Below are 26,684 nucleotides of genomic sequence, written 5' to 3' on the forward strand. Positions count from 1 at the left end.
GCGCCCCTCCAAGTGGTGTTCTTTTTTATACAAAGTCAGTTTATTGCCCCCACAAACCGGGCCCTCATTTTACCTACCTCGAAAGGATGGAAGGCTGAGTCAACCTTGAGCCTGGTGAGATTTGAACTTGCAGTAATTGCAGGCAGCTGGTGTTGCTTTAGTCTGCTGCGCCACCAAGGCTTGGAAATATGGTTTCCAAGCTACAGTTTGGGACTATCTAGAAAGTATTTTTTGCTAGTACATTTCTCTCTTACTTTTTAGGCCAAATAATCTCATGAATTCTCTTCTGTCCATCCCTACAGAGGTGAATGAATCATTCCCATGTTGATTGGAATGTGTCAACCGTCCCAACTCGGTCATCTACAAAGAAAGACTCCTGGCCCATTGTCCTGCCCAAAGTATACTTTACTAAACCCAAAGTGGTTACAGAAGTAGCGAAGCTGGATCTGGCAATTTCCTTGTCCTTGAAATGATGTTCCCCTTCTATTAAGATGGGACGGGGTGATGACTTCATGGCAGGACGCAGGGTGAACCAATGACAGCTTTCAAGAAAAACTGGGTAGACGCACTTGAGGTTTTTCAGCAATTTCAATTCAAGCGTCACCGAATTTATGGGGAGGGAAATGGGGAATGGTTCCATATATTTAGGACCAAGTCTTCTACAGGGGTATCACAACTACAGAAATTTGATAGAAAGGCAGACTTTATCTCCTACTTTAAAATCCTTCTGCGGACCCCTTTTCTTATTGGCTTGTCTCTTATATGCTTACCTCACCTCATCCAGCGCTTTGCAGACCACAGGCCAGGTGTTCTGCAGGGTTTGGATCCAATCGGCCAACAATGCCGTTTGAGTGTGTTGAGGGAGTTCTGGCATAGTCACAAGGTCCAGGCTGGTGGCTACTTGGAATGCTGCGAATACTGTGTACTGAATTATTGCAGGCAACCTCGGTGAAGAATAAGAGCTCAGACCAATTGTCTTGCTGATAGTTCACATAACAGCAGAGGTATTGTTCCAAGATGCCATTTGTATGTTCACAGCCTCCATTCGTCTGTGGGTGATAAAAGGAGCTTAGGCCCTGGGAGGTGCCTAATAATTTCAACTCCTTCTAAAAGCTTGAAGTAAATTGAACACCGCAATCTGAAATTATGTGCTCAGGCTCTGTGAAACTGATATTTGTGTTGCACAAATACTTTTGCTAGGGTTTGCAGATGGAATCTTGGGACAAGCCACAAAGTGGTCCTGTTTGAAGAACAGGTTCATGATATCCGAAATCACTGTGTTTCCTGTGCTTTCTGGTAATTCCACAGTAAGGTCCATTGATATTTCCTTCCATGGGCTTTAGGGCTTGTGACAGGTTGTAGCAATACTGGGGTCCTGCCAGTGTGTCTTTTGGCTGAGGCATAGATCAGGCAGCTGGCTACATAGTTCTCAATGTCCTTTTTCATGCATGGCCACCAAAACTGGCATTTTGCAAAATGGAGAGTTTTAACAAATCCAAAATGCCTCATGGTCTTAGTGTCTTGGCTGCATTGCAAAATCAGGGTTTGCTGGCTCGTAGCTACATACAATTTATTCCCTATCCACACCAGGTCATCCCTTAGTGAAAGTTCTTTCTTATGTAGTTGGAACCACTTGTCCTTCGCTAGAGCTCCTTTTAGTGCTTCAGCTATGTTGCCAGCTATCTGCTCTTTTGAGGCTTTATATTGTCTTGTAAGGGCTGGTGCAGCTATTTGTTTGGAAGGGATGATGGAATTGACAACCTCTCTGGCACCATTGTACTGGAACATCCTGGACAGGGCATTCGCCAGGAAATTCTTCTCTCTGGGGAGGTAGCAAAGGGTGAAGTTGAATCAGTTGAAGTATTGAGCCCATCTGACTTGTTTGTGAGTTAGCTTTCTGGGTTTTTTTAAGCAGTTCCAATTCTTGTAGTCAGCCCAAACTTCAAAAAGGACCTTGCTCCTCTCTAGGAATTGCCTCCAGGCGAGGAGAGCCCAGCAAATTCCGTAAACTTCCTTCTCCCAGATTGCCCAGTGCCTTTCTGCATTGGAAAGTTTGCACAAGGTGTAGGCACAGGGTTGTAGCCCCCCTTGTCAGTTCTTTTGGAGGATCATTGCCCCCACTGCCACATTGCTGGCATCTGCCTGAATGACAAATGATTTGTCCAATTCAGGGTATTTCAACACTGGCTCAGCTGCAGAAAGGTGTTTCAGTTTCTCGAAAGCAGGTTGGCATTCCATTGTCCATTTTAGTGGTTCGTTTAGTGGTTCCTTTGGTTTTTAAGAGATTTGTCATTGGCAGTTCTCTTTAGGCAAAGGCTGGGATAAACTGTTAGTAAAAGTGAAGCCAAAGAAGCTCTGCAACTACTTCCTTGTACGAGGAGCTTCCCATTCTAGGATGGCACTCACCTTTACCAGCTCCATTTTTACACCCTCCTGGAAAATCTGGTACCCCAAATAGTCCAGTTTAATCTTGTGAAATTAATACTTGGAGAGGTTCATATACAGTTGACCCCCTCGAAGTTTCTTGAGCCGTGCCCTTACTAGTTTCACATGCTCTTTCATCATCTCAATGTAAATTTAAAATATTTTCCAAGTACACCAACACCCCTTTGTATAAATGATCATGTAGCATCTCATTGATCAACTGCACAAACACTGTGGGGACTCCCTGTAACCCAAAGGGAATTTTGTATTGGAAGTAGCCCAAAGGGAGTTAAACGCTGTTTTCTACTCATCCCGCTTTCTAATCTGCACCATTAAAAGCCTCCCTTAAATCCAGTTCGGTGAAAACTTTTCGCTTGGCCAGGTGACTTAGCATGTCCTTCAACAATGGAAGGAGGTACACATTTTGTACACCGAAAGCATTAAGTCCATGGTAATCCACACATAATCAAAGCGGATCATCTTTTTTCTCCTGGAAGAGCATGGGTGTGCATGACTTTGCTGGCTGAATGAAACCCCTGGCCAAATTCTTGTCAATGAAAGATTGGATTCTTCCAGTTTCCAGACCATGATCAAGTATAGTTTGAGTTTTGGCACCTTGGCCCTAGGGACAATCTCAATAGCACAGTCCATGGGGTGATGGGGGGAAAGCACATCAGACTATTTTTCTCTGAACACTTCAGCTAGGTCCCAGAATTCCTTGGGGAATGATGGATCCAGCTCCCCCCGCCCAAGCTTTCCCTGCACCTTCTTCTTTCACTTTTCTAATCAACAGCTTGTGACAGCTCCTTATCACTTTTATTACGGCTTCCTGGCCAGAAACTTTCCTCCACACTTTCAACTGGTTTCTCTCCCAGTCTTTGGAGGGATTCCACTTCTTGACCCATTTAAGCCCCAGGACCATGGTTTCAGTCATCTCCTGAGCCACAATGAATCGGATAGTCTCTACATGGGTTCCTATGTTCAGCTCCACCGGTTCAGTTAGAAATGTGGCTGGAGCGCCCCCATCACACTGTTCCATCCCGCTGAGAGAAAGCTAAGGGGTTTTTCACTTCCTTCAACCGCATCCCCAAGTTTCCCACCACACCACGGCTAACGAGGCATCTGATGCAGCCAGAGTCTAGTAGGCCACCTTCCCTCATTACAAATACACATCACCTGATATGCTTATATCCACCAAGTGTCAGGCCTGGAAGCCATCTTTTGCATTGGTCCTTCAGGCCTGCCACATTTCCTACTGTGGGAAACTGGGAGGGGGGATTGTATGGAGCATGGGTGATATATAGTCATAATAACTTTCTCTCAGAGAGTCAAGGACATCTTACCCTGCATCTGGAGGGTTGAAGCTGGGAGGCCTCTCCAGTTGGGATGGTGTTTTGATTGGGCCATGTGATAGACTTGTGGGTACTGGGCAGGGACTTGAATTTTCTGTTGGGTGGAGAAAACCTTGAAACTTTTGGATTCAGGTTTTCCCAGATGTGCCAATATGACATCTCTAATAAAATGGAACCCTGACATTAACCCGAATCTCCCTTAAAAATTTAACCAGCTCCCTGGACTCCGGGGTGCTATCCGGGGTCCTGAGCCCCAGACATTGACCTGGAACCAGGCGGTGTTAAGACTCTGGAAAGATGGAGGGGAAAAAAAGCGGCCACGGAGAGAGCCACAGAGGATGGTTCGGCGAGTTATGTCGAGACAATCTACTCCCCTAGCCAAGCCATGGTGGAAGCGGAGGAGACTGCAGAAAGAGAATGCCAGCTGGGTGCCCAGCCCAAAGAGCTGGCGTCTGAGCAAGCTACGCAACCAGATCTAACTCTGTGGAGCGAAGCTGCAGGAGTCACACCACTTCAGGAGGTAATGACCGGAGCGATTCTGTCAGAACCGTAGATGGGTAGAAGCAGAGCGGAACAGATCCCAACCCTCGAGTGGAGGATAAGTGTGCTGCAAGCATTCCCAGGAATGGGGATTCCTGCCATCATCACGCAGCCAGTCGCTAGCCAGCCTCCCGGAGCAATTCGGCCAACTCAGCATGGACAACGCCGCTGAACCCCTTGGGACCGAGCAGCCCACATGGGCTCTGGCTCAGTTTATGTTCACCTTCCCGGGCCAGGAAGCCTCAGAACCACTGAGCGGGGTCCTAACCTCCTTTCACTCGGCATGGAGCAGTTCATTCCATAGCCTCATGCATTGGTCTGGTCTACCAGGGTGACAGCCACATCGGGAATGGGAATGGCACAGCAACAAAGATCACTGAACTAGCCCAGGCTGGTACTACAGGGGCCACAACTGGGGCTATTGGAACCAAGTACTCCACCCCAGCAATCGGTCTTCAGGCTGCCTCCAGCAGACCAGATCCCTCCCGGGTGGGCATTTTACCCCGGCCAGGGGTAGGTGCAATATCAGTGAATGCCTGCCCTGATCCTGCAGCTGGCGCCTATCCGTAAACCAGTGCACTTCCAGCCACCGGTCATGGGCCCACAGCCAGTACTGGCCCAGCCACCACTGCAGCTCCAACAACTGGTCGTGGCCCCACAGCAGATTCTGACCCAGCAGCCAGCACAAGCCCAACAGCTTGCACAGGCTCAGCAACCACCTCTGCCAGCCACTCCCCCTCTGCAGTTCAGGGCGATGTTTGAAAGGACCCAAGGAAGGCTATCCTACTTCTTCAATTAAATCTCGGCTTATGGAAATCAATGCCCATCGTATCGGAAATTGATTTCAGCTATTGCAGATGGCATGAATGAGGGAGAAACAGCGGAATGGATAGTGGAACTTCATGATGAGGATGTTGTGGTCCGCCCGCAACCTGTGGAGCTGGTAGCGGAGTTGGACAGCGATGAGGCTGAGGAAAAACATGGGTCAGTCCTGGAGGCTGGGGAAGGCCCGGATGAGGGCTCTGCGTCGGAAGCAGACACGGGTCCAGGGCCATTAGGAAGTGATGCGCAGACTTTGGAGCCTCCAGAGGCTGACAGTAGAGAGGCAGAGGAACAGGAGGAGCCTGTTCCTAGTGCACATATGAGAAGAGCTCCCAGAAGGCAGGAGCAGATAAGGCAGAGAGGATGACTCGGGAGTAAGGCCAAGAGATGATTGGCCCCTCTCTTAAAAGACCAGCAACGACTCTTGGCCTCTTTGCCAGAAAACAACATTGAGAGATTTGTTTTTTGTTTCATTGTATTCCTTTCTTGGCGGCGTCTTCTGCTTCTGAACTTTTGCCAAGAAAAGCCTTTGGCGGTTTGCCTAATTATCCCAAGGTCAGTGATAAACTGAGGAATGGTGTTTTGAAGAATTTGCTTTAATTTAGATTGGACTACGCTGAGAATGAGTTAATTCTCAGCTGTTCTAATAAAGTCTGTTTGTTTTCAAACTGTTTGTATTTAATACCAACTACTTGGGCCTGGGTCACAACAGAGGAAGCCTTTGAGCTGGAAGATGCAGACAAGTTTGTCCAACTGCTCCGAGGCTGGTTCGAGGACATGGCCCACAGAGTAGAAGCTGAGGCCCAAATTAAAGCGCTGAAGCAAGCCGGCCGGCCTCCCAAGGAGCTAATTTGGGAGTTTCAAAGACTGGCCAGGAAACTGAGGAACTGGCTGGAGTGTCTCCTCGTCTACCACTTCAAGGAGGCCCTCGATCCAGCCCTTAGGCAAGCTTGTGGCATCAGAGGGGTACCGGAACGCGTACAGCACAGCTGTGGCCATGGATCTGGAAATCCACCCCCATAGAAACCAACGAGAAGACTCCTAGGTCGCCAATCCCCGGCTAAGCCGCCCGAAGCACCATAGCCACACCATCCGGGACTATCAAATGCTACCAGCATGGTCAGCATGGGCACCGGGCTTCCGGATGCTTGGCTCCAGCCCTGGTCCCCCAAACTCGGACTCCAGCCACATTCCAGGCAAGGAGGACCCGGTGAAACTGCCAGATAAGGGGAGAATCGCCAAGCAGGCTGTGGAGGTTCCACTCCTTCCCAGCGAAGTCGAGGGAACTCCAGGCAGGGAAGACCCTCCAAACTCTGCCAAAGGGAACAGCAGCGATGATGACCCAATGATAAGTGAAGCCATCTACCCCTTCACCATCAAAACCAGGATAGTAGTGCCAGAAATGGGAGCCAAAGGGGAAATGGAAGCCATCATAGACACTGGCTACACCAGATGCCTAATTAGCCTCCCCATAGTGGAACAACTAGGCATACGCACAAGACCCCTAGCGTGCCCCATCTGCTTCGAGCAGGTCGATGGGACACTAATGGGCGGATCCCTGGCCACACTACTTACAGAACTTGTCAGACTAGAAATGGGCCATCATCAAGAACTTAGCTGATTCGTCATAACTCCAAAAGTGACTGAATCAATCATATTAGGGCTCATGTGGCTAGACAAATGGAGACCGACCATCACATGGGAGGACGGCTATAGAAAACTAAACATAGGCTTCGGACCATTACTGCCTGTAAAACCAGATCGGTGCCAAAATGCCACAAACCCCAATGACACCAGCGAACCCGAAAGCCACAGCCCCCACCACAGATGGACTTCCCGGCAGCCTGCAGGTGCCAAAAAAGTACTGAGACCTATTGGAAGTCTTTGGCAAGGAAGAGTGCAACTTCCTCCCTCCTCACCGTGTGACAGATTGCGCAATCGAATTTGTGCTGGGAGCCAAGCTGCCCAAGCCAAAGATGTACTCCATGACTTCCAAAGAGATGGAAGAACTGAGAAAATACATTGACGCCAACCTAGCTCGGGGCTTCATCCAACTCGCAAAATCTAGAGTCGATCCCCAGAGTCGCATCCCCAGTAAAGGAAAAAAAAAAGATGGAGGGATGAGGCTTTGCATTGATTTTCATGGAATTAATGCTGTGTGCCTGGAGAACACCTACCCCCTACCCCTCATTAAGGACATGCTAAGCAATTTAGCCAAGGGCAAGGTGTTCACCAAACTGGACTTGAGAGAAGCTTAGTATCGCATAAGAATCAGAGAAGGAGATGAGTGGAAGACAGCCTTTAACTGCCTGCTTGGCAGCTTCCAATTCAAAGTCATGCCATTTGGCCTGCAGGGAGCCCAGCAGTCTTCATGCAATTAATTAAAGAAATGCTGCATGAGCACCTATAAAAAGGGGCCCTGGATTACATTCTCATATTCAGCGAAATTCTCAAGGAGCATGTAAAGCTAGAGCGGCAAGTGCTGAAAAAACTCCTCACTGCAAAACTCTACACGAAGCTGTCAAAGTGTGAATTCCATCAAACCTCCCTAGATTACCTAGGCTACCGAATATCCAGTGGAGGGATGGAAATTGACCCAGGAAAAGTGAAAGCGGTACTAGACTGGCAGCCCCCACGCATCTGCAAATAGCTTCAAAGCTTCTTGGGGTTCACAGAGACAGAGAATTTATCCCAGTCTTTGCAGAAGTCGCCCTGCCTCTAATAGTACTGTTAAAAACAGGGCCTCCTCCCGCAACACCACAGCCAAACCAACCACTTGCCTAGTCAATAGACTGTCAAAGAGTCTTTGAAAAATTAAAATGGCTCTTTGCCGAAAAGCCGATCCTCCAACACCCGGACCCAGAACGACAGTTCGTCATCCAAGCGGACGCCAGCAACGTAGCCATGGCAGCTGTGCTTCTACCAAAGGACCCACAAGGACAGCTCCTACCTTGTGCCTACGTGTCCAAAAAGCTCACCGAGACTGAAAGGAAGTGGGCTATTTGGGAGAAAGAAGTTATGCAGTCTGCTAGGCTATCCTCTCCTGGAGGAATTTTCTAGAAAGGGGTAAATTGCCTTTCGCGGTCTGGACTGATCTTAAAAACTTCAACGCTCTAAAAAAACCCAGGAAATTATCTCCCAAACAATGAGATGTATAAAATAAAATAAAAAAATAAAAACTTGAAAATAAATAAATAAAATGAATTGTAGCAAAATATCTTTTAAAAGTGTCTGAAATTGGTTGGCTATTACATTCTCAAGCACTTTTTGTTAAAAAAGGGCAGGTTTTTTTTAAAGATGATTTTAATATTTAACTCCAACAATGTGATTAAAATAGCCCCTTCTATTAGAGATTTATTAACAAAAGGATAGACAAGCAAGTTAGGACCATTAAGTTGCAGACTGGTCTTCCTCAAATTTGTTTTTATCATTATCTAGAACATTTAATCTTAGCAACAAACACTTCAACATCATCTGTCACTGGATCATTCTCTGTTATTTAGCCTTCAGAAGAAAGAGGGTTGAATGGTTTCCTTTTATTATAATACGGTTAATACTTGTCCTTAAAAGTGAATTCTAGATTTAGGATATTTCTTAGCACAAACAGCAGAACTGCAAATTTAAAAATTTAAAAACCTTTGGCTTTAGAGCAGAACTAAATATTATTTTTCATTAATATGCAACACATTACATTTGCATTTCACATAATATTTCTCTTTCTGTAATGAAAGAGAAATATTATGTGTAATACAAATGTAATGTAATGAGTATGCCAACTGTAGCGGTAATGGAATTCACTGGTTATCAGAATGGAAGGAGGAGCTCCTTATTTGCAATTCTGAGTTGTATATAAAGTAATAGCCATAAAAAGAGATTGTGAAGAAATTAAAATAGAACTAGGCTTGCCTTGGTAAGTTAGTGACAGAGTGTTTAGGGAAACCATTTTCAGTGGAAATTGAAACATGAAGCCAGCTATTAACAATAGTGCTTAGAGTTATATACTGCTCTGCTTTGCAGCACTCTTTGAACATTTTACAAATGTCAGCATATTGCCCCTCCCCACTCCCCCACCAAATCTGGGTCCTCATTTTATCGACCTTGGAAGGATGGAAGGCTGAATCTACCTTGAGCTGTTCAGGATCAAACTCCAAGTTGTGGGCAGAGTTAGTCTCCAATATTGCATTCTAACCACTGTGCATCAGGGCTCCCTTAATGTTAAGAGAAATTTCTGTAAATAAGCATTCCTTCTTCTTTTATGCAAATCTTTTATCTTGTGGATCTAAAATTGCTGATTCTTATTGCTAAATTTCTTAATCTTTATATCCTCTTTTCTGATTTTAGTGTCTTTATCTTCTGCTTCTTTGTTAAATACTTAGGCATTAGAAAGGCAGAAAGTTTTATTTGATTCCCTAAGAAGTGAGCGAGATGATCTTAGAGAGGAGGTGATTTTGCTGAAGGAACAATTAAAGGTATGATAAAGCAAATGAACAAACAAAAGCAAAAAAAATATAAAGTATAAAAGGTAGTGGTATTAAATAATAGCATTTTATTTCAGTATACCAGAAAGAACCTTCCTTGAGTGTTCCATTATTTGATGAGCTTAAACTAGCAGTGGCGCATCATTGTTTTCTTAACTAATTATATTCTCTTGTTATGCTGCACTTGAAGTGCATTTAGCTATATTTGGAAATTAGGAAGAATTAGTATTAGATAACAGAATATATGAAAAAATGTCAAGCTACTGGAGTGGGACTGTTAATCATGCCACCTGTGCAGCACGAAGCTGTATCATGAATTGTTTTCATTTAGGATAGTAGCATAATCTACGAAGATCACCACCTGCTGCAAAAGTTTTAGAACTGTTATCTAGTTATTATATTCATACTAGTGTGATACTCTGCATTCATGTGATTTTATTACGCAGGATTTCAGTTTTTGCAAACATACTTTACATGGAATTGAATGTTATAAATATATTTTGTTTTGCATTCACAGCAATATGGAATAATCACCAATTTAGGAGTGGCTACCAATGGAGAAATCTCTGATTGTATTGCTAAGGATGGACTATCAAATTCTTCCAAGGTTGTTTCAGAGACAAGTCATGCCTTTAAAGTATCTGAGGATTGTAGAGAAGGTAAGCATTTGCATTGTATTAAGATACTATATATGATCACTTTTTGCTTGAAGATGTTTATAATCTTAACAATAATATTCTGCATCTACACATGTTAACTTTTCCTTAATACAACAATTAAGGCCATTAATTTTTTTTTAAAGTGTGAGTTTATTTGGTGAGAAGAGTTTAATTGGGTGTTGTTTAATTCCCAATTTCAGGAAAACCAAATAATTTAAAGCTAGCTTACCTATATACCTATTGTAAATTTCATTTCAATATATTAAGCATAATATATTGTATATATATTATTTGTAGACATTAACTTTGCTTTGGTTCCCAGCAGTGTATACAAAAAGCACTTGAAAATGTTGTTTTAGGTAGTAATTATAGATAGTGCTTAATTTATAACCACAATTGGGACCAAAACCTTGCTCACTAAGCAATGTGGTCATTAAGTGAGTCATCCCAAAACTATCCCTGATTTTACAACCTTTTTTGCCATGGTTAAGCAAATCCGGTTTACCCCATTGATTTTGCTTGTCATAAAAATCATAAGCCAGCTGGGAAGATTGCAAATGGTAATCACATGATCTTGGAATGCTGCAACAATTGTAAATGCTGGTTGCTAATTACCTGAATTGCAGTCATGGCCCACAGACACACTGTGATGGTCATGTGAGGACCAGTCATAAGTCCTTTTTTTCAACACCATCATAATCTTTTAACAGTTGCTAAAAAAATGGTCGTAAGTTGAGGCCTGCCTGTAAAATTAATTACATTGCTATTTATAATAGCTATTTATAACAGTTATTAATTACAGTGAGATTTATCCCAGCCATATATTCCATTAACATAGTTAACAAAACTTTGTGTATTTAAATTATTGGCTCTATTATTAACAAAGTTAAAACCAAGAAATTTTAATTTGTACAATTCACTGAAGTAATACAAATTCAATATAGTTGACAGTGATACACTTTTGTGTTCAGATATTTTACATTACATTCTTCCTTTGCATTCATATAATTTGCAAAAGTGGATACTTTTTAACATGTTATACTAATTTTTTTGGGGGGGTTTAAGTGGAAAGGTAAGTGATAGCATACTTAAATGATGTATCTATATTGTGGTCCCTTGAACTTTCTTATAATGATCTTTTAGGCAGAGCAAATGAAGTGGAGATGGAAAATGAGATTTTGGAGAATATGGGGAAAAGAGAAATCTTGCAGAATACTGAGCATGAGGAAAACACAGAGGACACTAAGGATCAGGAAATCATTCTCAAACGTTTGGAAATAAAGACATTGCCTGATGATGAAAATGTAGAGACTAAGAAAGTCACTGAAGCCAAAATTACATCAACACTGAAATTAAATAGTGGACTTGAGGATCCTGTAAAAAGTTACTCAGAATATATCCCAGAAATTGTTTATTCTCTTCAAAAAAGATATTCAGGTGAATTAAAACTTGAAGGGGCTTCACCAGGTCATATTTTAGAAGAGAAAGTATCTGATAGAAATATAAATGTAACTCCTAATCAAAATAATATGGCAGATCCAAGTATTGAGATCAATCAGGAAATACATGCCAATTTAGAAATAGTTCCACAACAGCAAAATAAAGAAAAACAAATAGATATTGTAGTTGATGAGTCAGAAGGGAATAGTGAAGTATTTTGGGAAGCTTTAGATTTTATAAATAATGGCCACATGGCAATTTCTACTTCACCAGAATTGGTAGACGTTATCCTTATGAAAGCCTCTAGTATTGATCTTAATAGTGAACAATCAAAAAATGGGGTTGTTGAGGGAGATTTAAACAAAGAATTTCTTAAAAATGAACAAAAGCCTACCATAAATACTGTAACAAAAGGGCCAAAAATAGAAATGTGTGAAACAAATGAAGAGAATGAGGCACAAAGTATGATACTGCAGCAGGAGGACCAAGTAGTAGATTCTGCAGAAGAACAAAAAAGAACATTGTGTATTACAAAAGTTACTTTGAATGAGTTTGGAGAGGAACAAGAACAAGTTACAATGGAAGAAATCCAGTCACCACCTTCAAAACATGATGCAGTTGTTGAGAAACAAAATGAGCAAGAGTTAGGAACAAATAAAGAAAATGTTGAAGATATGAAGGCATTAAATGCTTATTTAGATTTTGAGGAAAAGAACAATGAATGTACTATGAAAGATATTCTTGCAGAACAAGATGTTGTAGATTATATAAATCAAAGCAAATGCCAGACCCATAAAGAAACAAATGCAAACATAGAGAATGATTCCAACTGTAATATAAAATCAGCTTGCATAGATGGAGCTCTGGGTGATATTGATATGATAAATAAAGAAGTTGCTGGCAGTCATAAAGAAGTTTTATCTGCAGGAAAACAGAGTGTAGATAAAGAAGACAATACTATTGAGTCTGCTGTAACTACAACTACAATGAAAGAGGGTACTGAAGAAGCATGCACTAGGAATAAAGAGGGTAAAAATTACAGACAGCTGCATGAAGAAATTCACAGTATTGTGTCAGATATTGAGGAGGTTGTTTGTCTTGAAACACAGAAGACTGAATTCATTGAACAAAACAAGCCTGAGAGTAAAGAAATAATTGTAGAAGAATATCATGAAGCCTTAGATGTTTATGCGGCTTCTTTTGGAGAATTGAAAACTTCTGAAAAGAGAGATGATCAGACTAATAAAGATAATGAAAAGGTCAAAGCCAGCTTAATCTCATCCGATGATGTTGGATCTGAAGCTTTTGTGGAAGAAAGTGACAGTATTCAGCAGCTGAAAGAACATAAATTTGAAGAAGTCAAATTTGTGCAGATTGATTTATCTGTTTCTGAAACAACAAAGTCACAGTGTGGACAGCTGGAAGAGGAATGTAAATTGTTGGATGAAATCAGCTCAGTACAAATTGCTGATCATACACCAGAACAGTTGGAAAACCTGGAGAGTGCTATGGATGAAAGTCAAGACGAAACACAAAGGTATAAGAAAGGTAAAGGTAAATCTCGGGAAGACTGCATTATATCATAAACTCAGAAACTGGATCATTATTCCACATCATTCACCTGGCATCTGTTAAAGAACAAAATTACATCTTTAATTTTTAAAAAGTCAAAATTTGAAAGAAGTTCTACCATTAAATTAATGTCATACTCTAAATAATGCAAAGTAGTCAATAATGTATGCATGTGGAGGCTACCTTTTTTGTCAAGTTTAATTATAGTCTAATCAAAGCTATTACACTAATTCCCAATGAGCTGCTTTTTAATATTCCATCAAATATAGTATTTGTTCTCTAAGAATTTTAATGAATGCTAGGATTGGAAAATTCTTGGGAATGATTAGGATGCATGCTTTTTGATAAAATGTCACTAGTCTGATACATTTATATTTGATTTCAAGTTATTATATAGAACTTTAGCTTCAATACTGTTACACTTTCTGAACAAAAAGACAAGGTCAAGCTGAATGAATAACAATGAAATTATGACAATTTTTAGAGAAGTAGCAATTTTTCGCTGTGTATGTTTCACTCACTTCAAATTAATACCATTTCAAAGATGGCAAAGATCTATATATAAAGCACTATTACTTACAGTAAAAATCATTTACTAAGAATCATAGAATTCAGTCACAGCCAATTCAACCTTTTCTTACCAAATCAAGCTCTTGTTGGTTTAAATCAGTGAATTAAACTTAATATCTCTGCAATTGATACATAAATGACATGCTCTTGATCCAATTTAGCATTTATAGTTTTGTCTCTCTTCCTCTGTCTCTTTCAATGTAATCTATGTAGGTTCATGTATGATAAAAACTTTCAGTTCGCTTTATATTTAGCCTTTGTATTAAGCAATATTTACTGCAAATTGTAATCTATTTACTTAAAAGAAACTATCATTTGTTCTTTGCATTGCCTTGCAAAGAAATAGATATTGAATGTTGAATATAAACCAATATTTTCTTATATTGGGAAATCTATCCCTTTAATTTTTGCTGGAATATAAGTCTTGATTGTCTCTGTAATAATTATCTCTATTTAAATCACAAAATGAAAGATAATAGCTACTGCAGTTTTATGATAAAACTATTTAACACACTGTCTTCTTTTTCTAAAAGAATAATTTTCCATTATTAACTAATAATGGCTAAAATAAATCTGAAAGTTTCATTTATGAGCATATCAAACTTTTTAAAACATAAAACATTTATGAGCATATAAAAACTTGGAACACTTTTAATGAATAAAGTAATTCAACATTTGCTTTACCATACTAAAATTAAGATAATGCAAACTCTAAAATTTGTATAGCTATATAGCAGTGTAATAGTGTATTACATAAAAATAGAAAAACATTAAAAATATAACATAGTATCTAATGTATATAATGGAAATAAAGTTTTATAGTTTAAAATGTCTCTTCTCATTTGTTTGTAAAATTGATTTAACTAATAGTTCTAATATTTTGTGCAACTGTCATTTCAGCAAAACATATAAATATTTTAAAAGACATATTAATAGTTTTAAAGAAATTGTTTGATAATTATTGCTCATTCCCTATCCTGAGAAATGTATCTGTAAAATAAGCATTCTACCTTTTGGGAGGGAAAAAAGATGAGGGATGATGAGAGAAGAGGAGAGAAGAAGAGGAGAGAGAAGAAACTCATTGACAAGAATTACTATTTTATCTGATATGGTTATACTGCTCAGTTGTTTCACTGGATATGTGTATACTACACAAAGTTGTATTAATATTCCTTAGGCAGCAATTATTGTAACTGTATGGAAATAGGAGGAAGGAGTATTAAGTATATTCACTTGAATTCTTTATAAATATAATAAAGGTGAGATTGAATAATTATAGTCTTGTCTAAATGTTTTATACCTGCAACATAATTTATAAGGAATGCTTATTTATCCTTAGTTTCATGATATATAATTTTATATCTTAATCTTAAAATTTTATTTTCAGCTTACTCTTAATGTAGTAGCCATTCATTAGAAAATAATTTGTTTTACATTAAAGAATTCTCACTCAGTGCCCAGTGTATCATTACATTGTGACTAAGAATTGTGACTAAGATTTCCACTAAATTCAAATATTCTTGCTTTCAGTAAATATGTATATTCTTTACTACTTATTTTTTACTAAATTTATTAACTTGAACTTGAACTATTGTCAGTTTTTGAGTATGCTCCATGCTGCTGGATTAATTTATGTAGAATTATTACAGAAGTGTCCTTTTTTTGCAAACAAATTGTATTTTTTCATAATTTTATTATGTTATTAGTTAGAACCCTCTAAAATATTGAACAGTTTACTATTTGCCGCAAAAATATTAAATTAGGGAAAAGCCAGTTAATGATCTCCAAAATAAATGTGAAAATCACTTGGCCTTCCAAGTGATATTATATTATTATATTATATTTTATAATATAAAAAGGTTGGATGTTCTGTATTCAACTCCATGAAGTGAATCATTTGGTTACTTAATCACTGTCAGAATAGAATTGTTTGCTTATATCCCATTGTGTATATTTGATGGTAAAACAAATTGCTCCAAATTGTTAGGGAGCCACCCAATACAAATTATTTGAAAGGGAGAAAAGGTTAGGCGAAGAGAAGAAGACATTTCCAACTGGTACCATTGTGTATGAAATCCGATATTTAGCTTTTAAACATTTTAATTAAAAAAGGATATAATTCCAAACCTGACCTTCAGCCAGCTATCATTCTTATCTCTTAAGAATGTTTGGCATATATGGATCTAAAGCTATTGTTGTGCGGTAAATGTAAATAATAGTAGACACTGGTACTTTGTGACTGCTAATTTCCCATTTATAAAAATAATCTAAAAGGAAAATTAAAGCTTAGGCAGGAGAGAGAGCCATGAATGCGGTATTGCCCTTATCTTAAAAGAGATTTTAAAGAAGCGATTTCTATATGTGGCTTGTGAGAGACCGTTAATTCTCTTTAACTTAGATGTATGGAACACTTTGTAATTATTTTGTATAAAATGGATAACATTTCACATTTTGAAGTAAAATGGATGTTTTGCAATCTAGATTTATTTTTGTGCAATTGAAAACAGTAGCAAATTTTTGGGACTCTTTATATTTGACAAATCTTTTAATGTGGAAAAATCTAAAACCATCATATACAAGTGTTAGATTCCAGTTTATGAAAAACATGTAGAGTTTTTATATTGTGTCTGAATGTATCAGTATGTAGGGTTGTGCAATGCTTTGAATTCTGGTGCCAGAAAATGCCTCTAAGCATACAGGAGAATGAATGAATGCAGTTGTCTGCGGCATCTTAAAACAGATACAACTTTTCCTAGATTATGTAGTGGCCTCTGCAATACTGAACAATTCTACAAAAAAAGCTATTGTAGATAGGTGCTAGATTCATATTCCCATATAATCTGAGGTCGCTTTCATAACATTTCAACTATTCACAGTTTGATTATTATGTTTTAAAATTTATGTTGTAAAATTATATATACTTGAACAATAAAAGATTTGTGAGATTTTTGTATTCCAGTGTTTGACCATAGAATACCTGCATGCTAACAGTAGAAGATAGCGCTTTGCATGCTGCTGGGTGCTTCTACTGAAGTGACAAGCATGCTTTGTGAGATTGGCATAACCTCTCTTGGTTGAAAATCCCTTCCCAGTCCTGTCTGTGACATCATTTACTGTGGTACGTGCATAATTTCATTTATCATTTGCCCCACTAATCATCATTACCTTTCTTTAAAAATGTGTAAAATATCAAGTGTTTTGTATCTTTTTTTCTCTCTTATAGACATTAGATTAAAAAGACTTCTGGATGAGCGAGAATTTTTATTTCAACAGGTAAGTAAGAGCTGAATACTTTGTATTTAGTCTGTTTGAGTGTACTCATTGTTGGCTCATAAACTACTGTTGATTTAGATACTATATTTTTCATGGAGTGAAAAGTGTTGCATGAAATGGCCCTGCTGAATTTTTCAAGCTATGGGAAATTTCAGTGAATATATTTCTGTATCCTGCTGAGCTGTAGTATAGGTAGTCCTCATTTTACAACAGTTCATTTAGTGACCATTCAAAGTTACAATGGCACTGAAAAAAGTGACTTATGACTGTTTTTTACAGTTATGACCTTTGCAGCCTCCTCAGATTATGTGATCAAAATTTGGATGCTTGGCAACTGGTTTATATTTATGAACATTGCTGTGTCCCAAGGTCATATGATCACCTTTTGCAACCTTCTGACCAGCAAAGTCAATGGGGAAACCAAATTCACTTAACTAAGGTTACTAACATAAACTGCAGCGATTTAACTTAACTGTGACAAGAAAGGTGGTAAAATGGGGCAAAACTCACTTAATAAATATCTCACTTAACAACAGAAATTTTGGGCTCAATTGTGGTTGTAAGTCAAGGATTACCTGTATCTTAGCATGCATCAAGTATTTTATTTATTTTATAAGTTAAATATAATTAATTAATTATAAATTAAATATATCAATTAAAATAAATTCATAAATTAAATATATATTTTTAGTTATATTTATTTATTATTAAATTTTTATGCCACCGATCTCACCTATATAGCAACTCTGGGCGGCTTACAATGTATTGAAAAGTGAAAAAGATAATACAAGAGAATTAAAATTCTCTAATTTGGACTGAATATAGCGTGTAGGTTTAGCAACTGGAATTTGAATGCTAAAAAAAGGTTCTTTAAAAAATCAGATGCTTTTGTGTCTTTGTTCTAGCTCCCCGCATCTGCTTTTATCATTACTTTGTGCCACTCTCCACCAAACAACACTCAAATTGTCTTACTGGAAGCTTTCTGTCTATCCATTTAAGAATTAAACAGGTATAGAAATGGCTTGTAGCATCAGCCATGATTCTTACCCTTTCCATCTTTTGCTTCATGGCTTTTAGGTATTCCTCCCAAGGAACACGTTTAAGAAGTTAGGAGATTTTGGAATTACTGAAAACTTTGGTTGACATAATATACATATTAGTTCTAGATTTTTAAAAAATTAATTTCCAGATATTGTTCTATATACAGTGGGGCAAAAAAGTATTTAGTCAGCCATCAATTGTGCAAATTCTCCCACTTAAAAAGATGAGGGAAGGAGGTTTGCACTCAAAATCTCACGATACATGGCCCCATTCATTCTTTCCTGTACACGGATCAGTCGTCCTGATCCCTTTGCAGAGAAACAGCCCCAAAGCATGATGTTGCCACCCCCATGCTTCACAGTAGGTATGGTGTTCTTTGGATGCAATGCAGCATTCTCTCTCCTCCAAACACGACAAGTTGTAGTGTTTTACCAAACAGTTCTACTTTGGTTTCATCTGACCATAGGACATTCTCCCAGTCCTCTTTTGGATTATCCAAACTTCAGACGGGCCCGGACATGTACTGGCTTAAGCCAGGACACGTCTGGCACTGCAGGATCTGAGCCCCTGGTGGCGTAATGTGTTACTGAGGGTAGCCTTTGTTACGTTGGTCCCAGCTCTCTGCAGGTCATTCACTAGGTCCCCCCCATGTGGTTCTGGGATTTTTGCTCACTGTTCTTGTGATAATTTTGACCCCACAGCGTGGACCCCCAGATCGAGGGAGATTATCAGTGGTCTTGTATGTCTTCCATTTTCTAATTATTGCTCCCACAGTTGATTTCTTCACACCAAGCTGCTTGCCTATTACAGATTCAGTCTTCCCAGCCTGGTGCAGGTCTACAATTTTGTTTCTGGTGTCCTTCGACAGCTCTTTGGTCTTCACCATAGTGGAGTTTGGAGTGTGACTGTTTGAGTTTGTGGACAGGTGTCTTTTATACTGATAACAAGTTCAAACAGGTGCCATTAATACAGGTAATGAGTGGAGGACAGAGGAGCCTCTTAAAGAAGAAGTTACAGGTCTGTGAGAGCCAGAAATCTTGCTTGTTTGTAGGTGACCAAATACTTATTTTCCACCATAATTTGCAAATAAATTCTTTCCAAATCAGACAATGTGATTGTCTGGATTTGTTTTCTCATTTTGTCTCTCATAGTTGAGGTCTACCTATGATGACAATTACAGGCCTCATCTTTTTAAGTGGGAGAACTTGCACAATTGGTGGCTGACTAAATACTTTTTTGCCCCACTCTAATACAACATACTATTGATTCATCTGTAGGGGACAAATGACAGAATATGAAACTATGTATTGGATCAGGAGGGTTCTTTTAGAGTTTTTTTTAATCCAATCTTTATTTTTATAAATAACTCAAGACAGCAAACATATATAATAGCGCCCTCCTTTTTTCTCCACAACAACAACCCTATGAGTAGGGTTGGGCTGAGAGTGCATGACTGGCCCAAAGGCACCAGTTCATGCTTAAAGTGGAACTAGAACTCGCAACCTCCCAGTTTCTTGCCTGGTGCCTTAACCACTAGACTAAACTGGCTATCACAGTTTTTCATTTAAAAAGATATGCAATGTATTACTACTATCTTGATAACTGAATTTGGTATCTCCAAAATCTTTTCTGTAGTTTTTGAAAGGGCAGGATTGGTAGCCATCATTATTCTTCAGTGTTATGTTACAAATGTCTGCTGCATAAGATGAAAATTCTCTTGCTATTTGCCACGTTTTCCTCTTTTATAAGTACTCCTTCATAAATCAAAATAGAGGCACCAGGCAATCTTCTGAAAGTTCTAATGATTCTATTCATGTGTAACTGGGATTATTTCTCCTTGGATTGATTTTTTTTATGGCTTTCAGATTAAAAAATTAAAGGGACAACTGGAAGAAAAACAAAATAGTAAAATTGAGAAGTTACATTTGGAAGATGGAATCCTAGAAAATGGCCCAGACATGCATGTGATTGATCTTCAAAGTAAGGTTAATCCCCAATTTAAAATTTTTAAATTTAGTAGCTATTTTTTTCTACTTACAGAATCAGATGAAATAGGCCTCTCAGTTATTCATGCAGAGATACAATAGCTTTTTTCTCAACTGTCATTCTGAACTGCTGGAGTTAGCTATATACTAAGTTAAACTTACTGGGAACATCTAACATGATTTGTAACATGGTTTCAAATCAGTGGCATTTCTCTCTTACATTGTTAAAAAAAGTAAAAAAAAAAAAAAAAGCTTTTTCGGAAGGATAATCAGCTGTATACCCAAAGTTGGCCTTTGTAATAGGGAAGAGCAATTGGGTCATGCTCAATTGGGAAGAGTGACATAAGGCATTAGAAAAGTTGCAATGTTGCCCAGTACCAAGTTCATCATATTTGGCCTTTCATAAAATAAATATGAGGTATGGCTGCATCCTAACAATTCAGATGCTACAATGGCAGGATTTGGCAGCAACATAGGGATTAAGGCTAATAAGAGTTGGGCAACTATAGTGAATGGTGTCAATCATTCTTATTAATTTTACTTTGAGTAATTTAGTACTTTCTGACTGTCCACACTAATAGTGGCAGTTATTTGATCAAGAATCAATTTAATACACAATCTCAGAATTCCAGCTATGTCTACCAGTGAGTCCCAACATCAAGAAGTGTTCTTTCTATCCCAAAACAGCCTCTATCCAGCTGATACTTTTTCTGGGAGACTGGAGAAAGAGGTGATCTTAGTTCATTTCTGTTCACTTTAGTTCCTCATTTTCTCCCTCACATGAAAATCTGCTTGAAAGCACTGGAGAATCCTCTCAAAATATGGCAAAGTACAGGTAATCCCTGGGTTATGAGTGCTCCGTTCGTGAATGTTTGAAGTTACGCAATAAGCGCCCCCTAGCGCTTGCAGACAAGGCCCGAAACTCTGCATCTTGTAGCACCATGGCAGTTGTTCGCTCTGCAACATTTGTCCTGTACACTGCCGGCCAAAATGGAGCTTCTGAGGGATAGATCCGCCCCTCAGAAGCCCTGTTCTGACGTCTAGAGGCCTCGCCCGGCCCCCCATGGCCTTCTCCACCCTGAAATACCTCATGTGCACTTAACAAGCCTCACATTTGATTAGCAATGTAAGGAGGGAGTGATCCCATTCAAGGTACAAGATTCACTCCCGCAAATTGTCGGGTTATGAATGAAATGGGCAGGCTCCATTACATTCGTAACTCGAGGACTATCTGTATTACTGAAATCTGAAGAGGGAGGGAGAACCATCTGCTGGTGGGTAACATCCTTAGCTGTGTGATTAATGCTAAAGGAGTTACAGTATTTGAAAATTAATTTGATGTCAGACATGACTTTACATTGTTGTTTATTTAGGAGATGCAACTAGACAAATCAGTGACCTGAAATTTAAGCTTGCAAAATCTGAGCAAGAGATTACAGCACTGGAACAGAATGTAAGTTTACAATAGTCTTGGTAGTATTCTTGAATTGCCTGGTTTGGTGCAGTTATTTGTATTTTTTATCTAAAAGTGTTAGAGGAGAAATTAGATTGTCTCAGCTCATTTACTTCAAAACCATTTTCCATGAAATAGTCAATATTGTTTAATTTTAATTGTTTAATTTTTAATTTAATTAACTAAATGATAATAAATGATAATTTGATTCATTTGATTTTGTAGTATTTTATTAATATTCTGAAGTAATTTATGGTGAGTTGCCATATTCTAGCTTCTGGATCCAAATGCTTGTTCATAGAATGAAAGGGTTGGAAGAAACCTGTCTAGACCAAATCCTGGCCCGGTGCAGAAATCTACTATATCCCTTATAGATAGCCATTCAGTATTTCTGGTAGGTAACCTTAACAAAATTTACTGAGGACGGGAGTGTTTGGGGAAACTTCCTAAAAGCTGAACCCCACTATTACCTCTTTCCTGAAGTAGTTTTGGGCAGCTGTTGTGGAGTTCTGTAATCCTCAGGAGATGGGATAAAACTCTAGCATATTTATTTGATGTTGGCCTTCATTCATATTAAGTTCTTCCAAGAACCTAAAATATTGTAATATATCAGCATACTATATGTGTGGATCGAAGCCGTGTGGCCTTTTGCAATTAACAGATGGAAATTTTGTTTTTTCAATGCCATTGTAACTTTGAATGGTTACTCAAAAAACCTTTGTAAGCTGTTAGGAACAATCTGGAAATCTTCAAAGGTCCTGGATCATTTTGCTCAATTAATAAATGTATAATTTTGTTGGACCGGAGTCTCTTTATCAGGTTTTAGGAGTTGTGTGGAGACAGATCACATTTTAGGACCAGGTTTGCGTATAAATATTAAAAATTCAAAAGGATTTGCAAAGTTTCTCCCCCACCATTCTTTTCTTTCACCTCGGCACAACCAATGTGCGTGAATGTGTGTTGTCTTTTCTTTTCCTTTTGAGCAAATAATTATCCAGCAAGTCTAGGATGGGGCCAGGTGGATAGAAAGGAAGGGTAGATCCCTCAGCCCCCATCAGGGAATGGGGTGGGGGTGAGGGAGGAAGGATGTGGTGGAGGTCCCCCTTGCGGGGTGGAGGGTGAGGTTTCCTTGGGGGCTTAACTTCCCTTGCCTGGGATCAGACAGCAGGACCAGGGATGGTCTCTGGGGTGTTTGTGGAGTGGGGTGGGGGGGTTGCATCCACGCTGCCCGGAGTCCAGCATGTGAATCAATGCAATGCAATGATTTTCTAAACTGTCCAAGATATTTTTGATAAGCACTGGGACCATTGCAGATGGTTTATGTCATAATCTTTCAACTTCATTTTTCAGATTTTGATAGTTTTTGATCTTCTCCAATTTCTCTTCTATTCAGCTATCTTCTGGTATTACCACATTAGTTATCCGCACTTTCCTCTTTTCAACCAAAATTAAATCTAGTGTGTTATGAGGCAAGACTTTATCAGTGTGTATTCAGAAATCCCACAGTACTTTAACCTGTCATTTTTTACTACTTTTCCAACTCATTTTTTTTCTAACACCAATGCAGTTGGTGAGGCGATCGCGTGCGAAGCACGAGCACAAAGAGAACAGGTAGTAAAGCCGGTTAGAACCCACCCCTGATCAGTATCAATAGGGGGATGTTATACATAGTAAAAAAATCCACTTTTTCGTTGTCAAATGTTTCGTTGATAACATTTTTTAATCAGTAGGAACCACAGCATTTCTCTCCTGTCAGTCCCACAAATAATTCAGTCCTATGCCATGGAAAGGTTTATAAGTGATAGCCAGCACCTTGAATTACACCCAGAAGCCTTGTGAGCAGTGGTGGAATATGAGTACCGAATGTCACCAATTAGAATGACATGATTCCTTCTTGGATTGGCACCCTGTTAAAGCTTAGATATGGTAATGAACCTAGAGAACTTTTCTAGATGTATTTCTAATGTTGTGGGGTATGGGGGGACAACACCTAATAACCCTCAATTATGCATTCTAAAAGCCTGGACACTTAAAAGTGGGTTTTGAAATGCATAATGAATCAGGAGAGTATTAGCAAGGTTTGTACAGGCACCTGTTCTGCATTCCCAGTTTTGTATTAGTCTTGGGTCAGGTGGGGTCAGGCCTTAACCTACTACCCAGGTCCTTACACCCCAAGAATTATTGTACAGTTTCCCTCTAAGTGTTTGTTTCTCACCAGTCTGTATCTATGCAGTCCCTTGTTTTGTCTGGACATTTGTATAAATAGCAAATATGGAGATAAAATACAGCTGCTTGAAACTGGCCTTTTTCTCCTTCTTCTACATGCTATTCTTTGACAGTAAGAAAAAAAACCTTAAAAAACACATCAACAAAGATCTAGATTGTGAGGGGAGAAAACAGGACATGCATGAGCAATTGATCAGAATTTACAGTTGTGCTCATAAGTTTACATACCCTAGCAGAATTTATGATTTCTTGGCCATTTTTCAGAGAATATGAATGATAACAAAAACTTTTATTTCATTCATGGTTAGTGTTTGGCTGAAGCCATTTATTATCAATCAACTGTGTTTACTCTTTTTCAATCATAATGAAAACAGAAACTACCCAAATGACTCTGATCACAAGTTTACATACCCCAGTTCTTAATACGGTGTATTGCCCCCTTTAACATTGAAGTCTTTTGTGGTATGTATGGATGAGGCTCTTTATCTACTCAGATGGTAAAGCTGCCCATTCTTCCTGGCAAAAAGCCTCCAGGTCCTGTAAATTCTAGGGCTGTCTTGCGTGAACTGTATGTTTGAGATCTCCCCAGAGTGGCTCAATGATATTGAGGTCAGGAGACTGAGATGGCCACTCCAGAACTTTCACTTTATTCTGCTGTAGCAATGACAGGTCGACTTGGTCTTGTGTGTAGGATCATTGCCATGTTAGAATGTCCAAGTACGTTCCATGCGCAGCTCCTGGGCTGATGAATGCAAATTGTCCTCCAGTATCTTTTGATACTGCATTCATTGTGCCATCAATTCTGACCAAATTTCCTGTGCCTTTGTAGCTCACACATCCCCAAAACATCAGCGATCCACCTCCGTGTTTCACAGTAGGAATGCTGTACTTTTCATCATAGGCCTTGTTGACTCCTCTCCAAATGTAGCATTTATGGTTGTGGCCGAAAAGCTCAATTTTGGTCTCATCACTCCAAATGACTTTGTGCCAGAAGGTTTGAAGCTTGTCTCTGTGCTGTTTGGCGTATTGTAAGTGGGATACTTTGTGGCATTTGTGTAGTAATGGCTTTCTTCTGGTGACTCAACCATGCAGCCCATCTTTCTTCAAGTGCCTCCTTATTGTGCATCTTGCAACAGCCACACCACATGTTTTCAGAGAGCCCTGTATTTCACCTGAAGTTATTTGTGGGTTTTTCTTTGCATCCCGAACAATTTTCCTGGCAGTTGTGGCTGAAAATTTACTTGGTCTACCTGACCGTGATTTTGTTTCAACAGAACCCCCATTTTCCACTTCTTGATTAGAGTTTGAACACTGCTGATGAGCATTCTCAATTCCTTAGATATCTTTCCTGTTTTATACAGTTCAACTACCTTTTTCCGTAGATCCTTTGACAATTCTTTTGCTTTCCCCATGACTCAGAATCCAGAAACGTCAATGCAGAAACATCAATGCAGCATTGGATGAAGGATGCAAGGGTCTGTCAGGAGGCCAGAAACTCATTAACCTTTTATACTCATTAACCTTCTCTGAGTGAGGGTGCCTTTCCCGCCGCCTTGAAAGAGGCGGTGGTGAGGCCCCTCCTCAAGAAGCCTTCCCTGGACCCGGCTGAATTAGCTAACTACCGTCCGGTCTCCAACCTTCGTTTTGTGGCGAAGGTTGTTGAGAGTGTGGTGGCACGACAACTGCCCGGGCACCTGGATGAAGCTATCTATCTAGACCCGTGCCAGTCGGGCTTCAGGCAGGGGCACAGCACAGAAACGGCATTGGTCGCGTTGGTGGATGATCTCTGGAGGGCTCGGGACAGGGGTTGCTCCTCTGTCCTAGTCCTATTAGATCTCTCAGCGGCTTTTGATACCATCGACCATGGTATCATGCTGCGGCGGTTAAGAGGGTTAGGAATAGGGGGCACCGTTCTGCGGTGGTTCTCCTCCTTCCTCTCTGACCGCTCGCAGTTCGTGTTGGCAGGGGGGCAGAGGTCGACCTCGAGGCATCTCGCATGGGGAGTGCCACAAGGGTCGGTCCTCTCGCCCCTTCTGTTCAACATTTATGTGAAGCCACTGGGTGAGATCATCCGTGGTTTTGGGGTGAAGTGTCATCTGTACGCTGATGATACTCAGCTGTACATCTCCACCCCAGACCACCCCAACGATGCCCTTGATGTGATGTCTCGCTGCCTGGAGGCCGTGCGGGTCTGGATGGGGAGGAACAGGCTCAGACTCAACCCGTCCAAGACCGAGTGGCTGTGGCTGCCGGCGTCCCGATATAGTCAGCAGGTGCCATCGCTGACTATTGGGGGTGAATCTTTGCCCCCCACAGAGAGGGCTCGCAATCTGGGTGTCCTCCTGGATGCACGGCTGTCTTTAGAAGAGCATATGACGGCCGTGGCCAGGGGGGCCTTTTATCAGGTTCGCCTGATCCGCCAGTTGCGGCCCTTTCTGAACCGGGACGCCTTGCGCACGGTCACTCATGCCCTTGTCACCTCCCGGCTGGACTATTGTAATGCTCTCTACATGGGGCTCCCCTTGAAGAGCACTCGGAGGCTCCAACTGGTCCAGAATGCGGCCGCGCGGGTGGTTATGGGCGCAACTCGTTGTGCCCGCGTGACACCCCTCCTGCGCGAGCTGCACTGGCTCCCAGTGGTCTTCCGGGTGCGATTCAAGGTGTTGGTTACCACCTTTAAAGCGCTCCATGGCATAGGACCCGGGTACCTTCGAGACCGTCTTCTGCCACCAATAGCCTCCCACCGACCAGTCCGCTCCCACAGAGAGGGTCTCCTCAGGGTGCCATCAGCCAAGTTATGTCGGCTGGCGACACCCAGGGGGAGGGCCTTTTCTGTGGGAGCCCCAGCC

General features: G+C 40.3%; 1 protein-coding gene across 11 annotated transcripts in view; it reads left to right on the top strand.

The window, feature by feature from the left end:
- Positions 1 to 26,684, top strand: part of LRRFIP1 (LRR binding FLII interacting protein 1) — a 291,721-nt gene that overhangs the window by 156,440 nt on the left and 108,597 nt on the right. For 8 of the 11 annotated variants that reach the window (XM_070933176.1, XM_070933168.1, XM_070933170.1 and 5 more), the window contains 5 exons: positions 9,515 to 9,607; positions 10,134 to 10,275; positions 17,081 to 17,130; positions 20,037 to 20,151; positions 21,530 to 21,609. In XM_070933176.1, the coding sequence (XP_070789277.1) occupies positions 9,515 to 9,607; positions 10,134 to 10,275; positions 17,081 to 17,130; positions 20,037 to 20,151; positions 21,530 to 21,609 (480 nt within the window). Of the gene's footprint in view, positions 1 to 9,514; positions 9,608 to 10,133; positions 10,276 to 11,418; positions 13,482 to 17,080; positions 17,131 to 20,036; positions 20,152 to 21,529; positions 21,610 to 26,684 lie in introns of those variants that run through there. The other 3 variants (XM_070933171.1, XM_070933175.1, XM_070933167.1) reach the window with 3 other exon arrangements.

Source organism: Pituophis catenifer, unplaced genomic scaffold (assembly GCF_029215685.1).
Source record: "Pituophis catenifer annectens isolate HBS135680 unplaced genomic scaffold, rPitCat1.0.hap2 SCAF_1, whole genome shotgun sequence".
Taxonomy (NCBI): Eukaryota; Metazoa; Chordata; class Lepidosauria; order Squamata; family Colubridae; genus Pituophis; species Pituophis catenifer.